The sequence below is a fragment of the Aulonocara sp. 'chitande type north' Nkhata Bay genome, linkage group LG3, assembly GCF_057382095.1.
Source record: "Aulonocara sp. 'chitande type north' Nkhata Bay isolate Kocher_YH1m ecotype deep benthic linkage group LG3, A_spYH_male_GT1.1, whole genome shotgun sequence".
NCBI lineage: Eukaryota > Metazoa > Chordata > Actinopteri > Cichliformes > Cichlidae > Aulonocara > Aulonocara sp. 'chitande type north' Nkhata Bay.
Window position 1 is genome coordinate 61889990 of NC_141346.1, and position 10639 is coordinate 61900628.

At 41.7% G+C, this 10639-nt stretch overlaps 1 protein-coding gene across 1 annotated transcript in view; it reads left to right on the forward strand.

Moving 5' to 3' along the window:
* Positions 1 to 9311, forward strand: part of LOC147336466 (protein NLRC3-like) — a 98668-nt gene extending 89357 nt beyond the window's left edge. Inside the window, exons 4-5 of the mRNA XM_086287031.1 lie at positions 7972 to 8145; positions 8821 to 9311. Coding sequence (XP_086143157.1) covers positions 7972 to 8145; positions 8821 to 8830 — 184 coding nt within the window. The 3' untranslated portion in view covers positions 8831 to 9311. The remainder of the gene's footprint in view (positions 1 to 7971; positions 8146 to 8820) is intronic.
* Positions 9312 to 10639: the final 1328 nt, after the last annotated feature.

A 10639-nucleotide genomic window follows, 5' to 3' on the forward strand; every position in this document is an offset into this window, starting at 1 on the left:
CACGGTCCAACCGTATTAAATCCTTTAGCGGTCCAACCGCATTCAATCATTTTTAGCAGTCCAACTGCATTAAATCCTCAGTACTGTCATGAGATTCTCATCAAAATCAAAGCAGACATTCCCCAGTAATTTCAGTGAGTAGACTTTAATTTGTAATGTCCAATTTGGCACACTTTGGAAATAATTCAACAGGTAGTGCCTTACCTTTGGATAAGCGGCTTAGAACAACAATGAGAAAAAGAGAGCTGATTATTAGCTCATCAAAACACAAAACAAAATCACAATGAATTATCGGTTAATTTCATTTAAAATAATTCATTAAGTATTTATGTACAATTCAAATTAGTTAATTACATATTTTGTTGGTTTGTTTTCTATTTTAATTATTTTACTGACACATTTAATGAATTATTTAATGATGTATTTATTTAATTCACGTTGCTACTCCTGGCCCTGCATCGCTGTTCATAAATACATTTTATTTGTCAGCTTCACCCATCAAAGTCAGGGGGCGGGGTTAATGCTGATCAAGTCAACACCATTGCTTTGGTCTGGTGGGCGTTCTTTTAGTGGGCTTTTCTCAATACTAAGTAGGCCTACACACCAGGGTTTGGACATGTGTGGACCCAAACTATACTTTTACCCTTTTTTGTGTGTCACCAAATACACTTTAATATTTTCTAGACAAGAATGTAGTGACACAATCTTTAACCTCGTTTGGCTCCAAACAGAAGTGACAGACTTGAGCAGGGTTCATTTAAAGGCTGACAGAAGTGGAGTGGTGACGGGGAGATGTTTGACAGGACAGTGTTTCAGCCTCCACAGGTTCATGTTGTGCTCCATCAGTCAGTGAAGATGAAGTCAGTGCTGATGAGGCTGTAGAGTGTGTGAGGGATGTGAATGAGGATGATGAAGATCTGATGATAGCAGATAAAAACAGGCTGCAGAGACTTTGAGCCATACAGGGCACACAGTGTGTGTACAGAACAGCTGAAATCATTATGGAGGCCTCACTGGAATATGGAAGCATCACAGTACAGCTTCAGTGAAGCTTTAAAGTCTCTGATATGAGATGAGAAATGAAGCAGCCAGAGCTTTTTCATGAGTGGAAACCCACTGTGACTGTGAGCTGCTGCTACAGCCTCCAGATTAGCCAGCAGCTCATCCTGCTCAACATGGACCTGTGGTCAGAGTGTGTGCTGGATAATCCGGCCCAGGATGAGGCCAAACTGACATGGGATGAAATGTCTGTCACATAATTGAGCTTAGTGTAGTTTCATTTCTGCACAATTTAAAAACAACCAAAACTTTGTTCTGTCTTTTCTATGTTATACTGTAGACTTTCTTTGATACTGTGTCCAAAAGGAGCAGCTTTTACTTTGAAGGGGAGCCGTCTCTGTTTCCTCTTCAGGTTGGATGATGGAAGCAAATTAGTAGCTGTGTCCCAAAACGTCGGCTGCATCCTCCAGAGGCTGCATTTGAAGGCCGATTACATCACAGCCAGGCGATGAAGGCTGTCCGTATTTGTCGACTCCTTCAAATGTGCCCGACAAATGCGTCCTTCATTTCCCCGAATTTGAAGGATTCGTCGGGTGTGTCCTTCGTGGCCCACCATATCCCAGAATTCATAGCGCGGCCCAGCCAAATTTCAGCTGCCAACAATGGCGGCAGCTACTAAGTTTTCAAATTACTCTTATTAATCTTTCTGGGTCACAAAATAAACTTTTAACATATTTTCAGGTGAGAAAGTAGCTGTGTAAACTTCAAATATCTGCTTGGTTTATCAAGACATCACATATTTGCAAAAGTGTGCCGACGTTTTCGGAGACGTCTGTTCCCCACCCGCTCGCTAGCAAGCCGGGGGGTTCAATGGTCACTCCAGCCGGCGAGAGCAGCGGACGCCCGGCTTCATCGTTTTCAGACCCCGCTCTTTCGCTACTCAGGTGAAACACGATATATAAGTCACTCAGATAACTTAAAAATGTAATTGTTTGCCTTTTTTCTGTGTTTTATTTGTTCTGGAGTAAATCGGTTTGGCTGAGATCAAAGTTCCTCCGGGATTTTCACACAGCTGAATAAACGTTAAACAGGAAACTGATTAAACAGAAGTGTGAGACGGTCGAGAATTTACGCCAGTGTCCTGTTATATTTTAGATAGCAAGGAGCAGACGGCCGAGTTTATTAAACTCCACCAACACAGCGGTGACGCAAATCTGAAGGCTAGACCGTCCCATTTCACAGCCTCGCACTTCCAGCCTTTTCGATCTTTGAAGGACCCGGCCCACGTAGACCGCGAATACCGGGTCCTCCGAAGGATGCAGCCGACGTTTTGGGACAAAGCTAGTGTGTGATGTTCTTTCAGTGTTGCACTTTGTAGACGCTCCCTGAGCACTGGTCTCACAGCCAGCTGCACATAGAGACCAGTGTTGTTAGTCCAGGTCAGAAGATGACTTGTTGGAATGAAAATGAGCTTGTAGTTTGTCTGCTTTAATAATGTGACTGGAAAAAGGTGTTGGACTTCAAATATGTCCATTTCTTTCACACTTCACCTTTAAAAGTGAAGCCTTGTGGTTCCTGGAAGGAAAAACACGACTTTTTCAAGTCTTTGTCCTGTTTTTATGATAAATGTACGACTTTAATGTGAAACATTCAGAGTTTTTTCTCTTGTTGTGTTTGTTTGAAGCTGCTTCCTGTTGGCTTCAGCTGTTTGGAGTTTCCATTTTCTAAACTTCTACATTCTGAACCTTCTTCAGCTCTGAACAGATGATGAAACACTGAATGATTTCAAGCTCACACTTTGTCTAATAAACTTACATCTTTCATTCTTTATACAGATTGTGGGGCTGTGGTTTGTCAGAGATCAGCTGTGATTATCTGGCAGCAGCACTGAAGTCCAACCCCTCCCATCTGAGACAGCTGGAGCTGAGCTGGAACGAGCTGCAGGATTCAGGAGTGAAGCATCTGTGTGGTTTCCTGGAGAGTCCAGGATGTGGACTTGAAACTCTGAGGTCAGTCAGCATGTTTTAGTTGTGCTGAGATGAATATGATGTGAAAGTTGTGCTGACACTAAACTGCAGACATCAGGCTGATATTATACTGATCCACACTGAGGATCTTCATGGTAAAGTCTGTTTTCTTCTTCTCTGGTTTAGTCCATTGACTGCAGCAGAACAATGTTCACATTTCAAACAGTAGCTATTTTCAAAAAATAGCAATTTAGTATGTTTTTAGAGGGGGGGGGGTTGTTTAACTCCGATGGGTGCCCTTTTTCGCTTCCGTTGCGTACGCCTTGAGTGCCGGTCCGAGTCTGATACAGGTATGTCGTCATGCCCCATGTGCAGTGTTGGTGCCCAGTCTGGATTTGTTACATCCATTTCATATGCTGGTTTGCCTGCAATAATGCCAAATCATAAGCTACTCAGTCGACATGATGTGGTTCTGCAGCATCACACATTAGCATGTTTTATCTCATTATCTATGACCGCAGCACGTTGAAAATAACACTAAAAGCCTTTCAAGAGTGATATGAATTAATTTAGAACTCACCGGAAAGAAAATGCCGTGAGCAAACCAACAAAAAGCTGGGGATTGCAGAGAACTCGATATCCGCTCGTCTCACCGCTGCAATCCAAGCCTGACGTCTTTGTTTAGTAATATCGGATACATGGGATCCCTCACGTTGCCTCCAGGACGGAAAACGATGAAAAGAGAGCCCGTTATCCAGCTTCTTGCCTTCACGATCGTGTGATCTAACGTCGCAACCGACAACACAACACGTACGATCCATAGCTGAAATGGTATCCTTTGGCTGGCCTACTGTCATGGCGGAAGGGGGCATGACCCATCTCCCGTGACATCACGCTCCAAAGCCCTATAGGTGGGAAAATGTACCATGTCGACCAATCAAAAATGATATGGAAACATGACATTTGGTTGTTTAGCAAAAGGGGGAAGTTTTAGGAGTGACCGGCAAGAGAGAGCGAGTGAGCGAAAGAGAGAGAGAGTTTTGATACGTGAGAGATTTGTGACGTTTACCGTGTTTGGTCTCAAGTTAGTTTGTTGTCTTGTGTATTTAGTGTGTAGCTGTTGTTTTGTTTTGTGTGTCAGTTCTACTAGTGATCGTCACAGTTGCTGCCTTAAAGCCAACAAAGGCAGATTGCAGTGTAAACGCTGAGTGACACACCTGCTGTCAGACCTGCAGGTTTATCCCTGTGCTGTTCTCATATGTGTTAGAGTGACACAAACTATTGTTTGACACCTGATTGTTCTGTAAATAGTTTGAAATGATTATATGAAAAACGTCTGAGCCTTGGCTGCATTTTTTGGTAAATAGTACCATATAACTTTGTTGTTTGCAAAACGTGTGTGTATTTTTAAAAATGTACAATCTCTATTTGCATTTCAAGTTATGAAGATGATTCGTTAAACATGTGTGTGGTTTTTACAGTCAAAATATCACTTTCTACTTGTATTTTAAATTTTGTCTGAATTTAGATAAATTGTGCTGATACAGTTGGTCAAAATGAGAAAATAACAGATTGGCAAGATGAACTGTTTTTAAAGGTAAAATATAGAGGCCACATCAAAAGTAGTCAAGAAGGGTTAAAGGCTAAAAGCAAAGTTGTCACCAAGTACTGTTTATATTTGTGTGTATTGCTGCAGCTTTTTTGAGTATTAATTTGGTGCCTTTGTGTGAAATAATGGTATTGTGAGTGATCCATATAGTCACAAAGAATAGCCACTTGTTTCTGTGCTACCAAAGTTCCCCGGCTTTCATTCAAAATGTGTTTATCGTCAGCACCTGCACATTAAACTACTTAAACATTATAAATGTCTTCAAGCTCACACTGAGGCCTGTGGGGTACTATCAGCCACTGAGACAGTACACACATTTATATGTGTTTGTATATGAATATTTCATACTTTAAGACTGCCTGTTTATTTAAGGGAGATGAACAAAATACATTGGAATTGTACAAAATAATATCATGGATGATAAATTAAATAGATTTTAAGTAGATGCTTGTGCATTCTTAAAGTCTTATATGTTGAACTGAACTATGTGATCTGTTCAAAGCCTTAATCTTAATTTGAAGTGAAATGTGCATTTTGAGTTTATACACTATGTATATAAGGCGACCGTTTCCTTTTGCAGTATTTTTGTGTGGTGTACTTTTCTATGTCTTAACAAAAGGGGAACAAAGGTGTTTAAGTTCACCTAGGATGATGTGTTTTAATTTTCACATGGTCTTGCTTGAATTTGACCCTGACAAAGGCGTATGAACTCTGTCAGCTGTTTGGAGTTTCCATTTTCTAAACTTCTACATTCTGAACCTTCTTCAGCTCTGAACAGATGATGAAACACTGAATGATTTCAAGCTCACACTTTGTCTAATAAACTTACATCTTTCATTCTTTATACAGATTGGAGAGCTGTGGTTTGTCAGAGATCAGCTGTGATTATCTGGCAGCAGCACTGAAGTCCAACCCCTCCCATCTGAGACAGCTGGACCTGAGCTACAACAACAAGCTGCAGGATCCAGGAGTGAAGCATCTGTGTGGTTTCCTGGAGAGTCCAGGATGTGGACTTGAAACTCTGAGGTCAGTCAGCATGTTTTAGTTGTGCTGAGATGAATATGATGTGAAAGTTGTGCTGACACTAAACTGCAGACATCAGGCTGATATTATACTGATCCACACTGAGGATCTTCATGGTAAAGTCTGTTTTCTTCTTCTCTGGTTTAGTCCATTGACTGCAGCAGAACAATGTTCACATTTCAAACCTTCAAAGAAGAAGAAAAATCCTCCACTGGATAATTCACTGTGAAACTCTCCAACTCTTCATTCCACCTTAAAGTCTGTCTGACACTGAAATCCAAAGCAAAATGTGCGTTTGCTTTACAGACAGCAGTCCAACACAAACATACACACATCATCCAAAACACAGTCCAACATCCAAATCTCCTCCACTGCCAGCATGAATGATGGGAAAGAGAAGGAGGAACACTCTGACATTCAGGGTTAGAATGAGTTTCATGAAGCAGACTGTGAAGATCAAAGCTGCATTAGAAAGCTTACATGAATGAATGAGTGGACAGAAGTGGACAGAGATCATCTGAAGCACTTCAAAGGCTGTAAATCAGCACATTTCTCTTTATTCTTTATCAACTCTGTTAGTTTCTCTCAGTTTTCTGTGGAATGAAGCTAACAGCAGGCTAATAAGATGCTGACCAATAGGTTTCTATTAAAGGTTGTAATTTGTATATGAAAAAGTGCTTTGGCTCAGCAGGGATCAGCTTACAGGTAGAATACAGCTGCTGGATGGGATTAGCATGTCATAGCTATCTACCAAACTGCTAACTGGGGGATTTCAGGCCATCTATGGATCATTTTTGCTAACTGTTTATTCAGCTTAGGCTCACAGGGCTGCAGCCTGTGCCCTAGCTGTCATAGGGCAAGAGGCGTGGTCCACCTGCACAGGTGAGCAGTCCATCACAGGGCCAACAGAGAGAGACAGAGAAGCACTCTCTCACATCCACACCTACAGCCAATTTAGAAGCACCAATGAACCTAAGCAGCATTTCATTGGACTGTGGGAGAACATCCAACCTCCACAGAAAGGCCAACAAGCTTCAACCTACAACCTTCTTGCTTTAAGGCACTAGTGCGAACCACTTTTCCCCATTTCAGCCCAAATCCTGCATCTTCCTGTTTCTGACTCCAGGCCAGCTCCACTAACACTTTCTCATCAGACACTGCCACCTAGTGGAGGAAGTCTTAGTTCCATTTGAAGCTTCAGATGACAGTTAGTTCCTTTACAAAGAGGTGGAGGTGGTGGGGCCACAGCACCATCATCACTGAGTGCCATAGGACACTTAACCTTTGTTTCCATATGCTGGGAACTTCCTGTTGTTCCAAGGAGGACTGGAAAATGTGTGAAAATCTCCCAGTCAGTTCCTCACAGCACACTTCAATCATTTCCCTCCCACAGCATCAGGACCAGGGCTTTTCTCTCTGTGGTCCCACTAAGAGATTTCCACACAAACACCTCATCAGTGGGACTCTCAGAGCTACCAGCCCTTTGCTACAATCACAAAGCTCTTCATTGAAATCAATGATATCAAAGCTGGAATCAAATGAGTCCAAGTCTTCTGCTGATTCAGCATCACATTCATCTTTGCTCCTTGTTCTGCATCCCCACCATGGACTTCATTCCTTTCCAAGCCAGCCTTGAGTGTCCTTTATTCAGCTCATCCTCTGCTTTACTTTTACACCTGATTTTAGCTGCTTTATCTCTCTTTCAACAAGTTTCTGTGCCTCAATCTTTTTCTTCTCTCCCTCATAACAAGACAGCTTCTTCTGCCTGAGAACATGTTGGAGTGATTTACTAATCCAGGGCTGCTTATTGGGGGAAAATATTTCCTGTTTCCAAAGTAATCCCCATTTTTCCCAGAAAGAGATGTAAGTAGAAATCGATGATCTAAGTGAGAACATGAGCCTTTAAAAAGTCCCAGTGGGTGCAGTCAAAGCAGTCCCTCAGTCCCAGTATAGAGTCTTTGGTCCAGACTGGAACAACTGTGTGCCCAGTTTGAGCTCTCTTCAGTGCTGTGACCTGACAGACCCAGAGGGGCCATCACATCACATTTAGAAGATCCCCTAATGGAGCCACAACACATGTCCAATACTTAGTCTGTCTTGTTGGACCATCTGGAAGAAATGATTCAAGGACTTAGTCACAGAACAGAGATTCAAATCTCCAAAATCCAACTGGCTGCATCAGGACATATAGTCTGAAACTCTGCACAGTTTCCTGTTTGAAGCTGCTTCCTGTTGGCTTCAGCTGTTTGGAGTTTCCATTTTCTAAACTTCTACATTCTGAACCTTCTTCAGCTCTGAACAGATGATGAAACACTGAATGATTTCAAGCTCACACTTTGTCTAATAAACTTACATCGTTCATTCTTTATACAGATTGAGTCGCTGTGGTTTGTCAAAGATCAGCTGTGATTATCTGGCAGCAGCACTGAAGTCCAACCCCTCCCATCTGAGACAGCTGCACCTGTACGGAAACAACCTGAAGTATCCAGATGTGAAGCAGCTGTCTGACCTTCAGCAGAGTCCAGACTACAGACTGGAGACTCTGAGGTCAGTAGAGTGATGGAGTGAGTGGGTGGTGCTGTCAGCAGTATTGTACTAAACACAGTCAGTATGAAACAAAGATCCAGTGTTTCCTGTAAAGCTGCAGCTTCTCAGTGAAGCTGTGAGAGGAGAATGGTGACAGGCTTCAGGATTGGACACAAACACTTCCTGTTTCTGACCTTTATGGTCACCATGGTAACGGCTGACACGCTCTGATCAAACGCTGTCAACAGCCAATCAGCTCTCTGAACAAAGCAGCACGCAGACCAATGACTGCATTCGTTTCCAAGTTTAAAGCAGTGAAGAACACAGTCTGTAGGTGAGGAAGAATTTAGTGAGAGCAGATGTTTGGATGGAATTCCTCCAGTTAACAGCTGGAACCGTCCATCTGGATTGTTGGGCTTGTTGTTGGGGTTTCTACAGAGCTCAGAGTGGACACACCAAGGTTCTTCTAATGAATGAAAGTCCAAACTCAAACTAGGAGGGAAAAACATTTTCATCAACTTCAATAAAAATCCAAAGATTAGAAAAAGTGAAGCAACAATGAGTCCTAGTACAGTCCCAGCACTGAAGTCCCTGCTGCTCTTTATACTGGATGTGCTGCATCACTGACTGACAGCTGATGAAGAGTCTCTGGAAACACTCGTTTATCTCCTCTGCTCTTCCTTCTTCTCTCTGCAGGTGGAGCTGATGATGGTAAACAGGACGGTGTGTGTGCTGAGAGAGGAGGAGCTGTGTCCTGATGATCCAGAGAGGTTGAAGCAGCAGCAGCTTGTGTGTAGAGATGCTCTGACTGGGCCATGTTACTGGGAGGTGGAGAGGAGAGCTTCATCCAGCAGTGACTGACAGAGGAATGAGAAGAAGTGCAGATGACTGTCAGTGCTGCAGAGTGAACTGCTCTGAGAACAGCTCCACTGTCAGACACAATGTAGAGTCCAGCATCATCCCTGTGTGTCCCTCTGGATCTGACAGAGGATCATCAGTGTATCTGGACTGCTCTGCTGCTGCTCTGTCCTTCTACAGTCTCTGCACAGTCTCTGTCTGACTCTGGCTACATTTTTGGCATTTATATTCTTGGTTGCTCTCTTTATATTTTTCACATGCAAAATGTGCCCATCTTTGGCAAGATTCACACTGCACCTGGAAAGGAAAAATAAATGGCTCATATTCTGTTTGGTGAATACTATTACTCAACATTTTAATTATGATTGGCAAGTAATGATACTAAGACTTATGTGTTTCTTTTGTTTTGTTTTGTTTTACCATTTCAATCATGCTGCGGTCAGCGTTAGCATCTAACATGGAGCAAACAATGCAGTAGTCCTCAGCGTTCCCTGAAACACAATCATAGTTAGGTTTTAATCAAACATTATTTATTGAATAATTAAAAAATAATAGTACATTTTTTCCAAATATACTTCCTGGAAAATTAGTCTAAATTAGACTTTGAGAAGGGTCTTATCTGAAAGTGTTTGAAGAGCACTATTTGTACTGTGCTGTTTGAAAAGCACTATTTAAATTGGAAGTACGCACTAACGTGATAAGGACTTTACTGGACTTACCTCGATTTTCAAGTAGGGTGCAAGCTATCTGCATTCGCTCCAGCACAACTGGCTCTGTAGTGGTTGACACCTCACTGACCTCTCCAAAATCAAGGTAGTGTTCTGCAAACTGTGAGATTGATCATAATTAGAATGTAAAGTCTTAATTAGGTAAAGGATAGGATAATTATAAGCCACAAGGCTTCAGCCTATTCCTTTTTCAGTTACTGTATGATTAAGTACTTCTATGTAAAATGATCATCTTTGTTGTTGTTGACCGAAATAACTTTCACTTCACTTAAATTCACTTAAAGTCTTAATTCTAGCTAACAAGAAACTGAATCATTTGAATACGGGTTACCTTTAACAGTAAAACTCCACAACTGCTGGAATCCTGTCGCTTGTTGTGTTGCATAGTCTGTAACTGCCACTCCATGGTGTCTTCATGCCCTCTCATCCTCAGAAAATTCCTAGTTGAACAAAAGTGTTTGTAATGAAACAAGATTTTTTTTTTTTTTTAATCTAAGAATAACACCTCAGTATCATACATACCTCCAGTTGCGCAGAATTTTCCTGTCATAAACACCTTCATTCCCATGGGGTCTATGAGCAGTATTTTCTGTGCAGAAATGTTGACAATCTAAAGAAAAGGTTAAATTAAAAATTACAATTGTTTGTGCCACTGAAAACTTATTTAAAAATAACACTTTGTGCAAGAAACTGCTTCACAACAAATTATGCAAATTAATAACAAAATGAACACATACCACAAGAATCCAGTGTGTACCAAAGTTCACAGGGCACAGCCACGTCTTCAACTGGGAACTTCATCTGTGGGATTGGAAGTGCAGAGTAATTTGGATTTACTTAGGTACCATGCGTCTCAGGGTGTTTTCAAATATAGTCTTCTTTAAAGGAACTGAACTCTTTCCTCAGCAACAGAAAGGAGTCAACTGTTT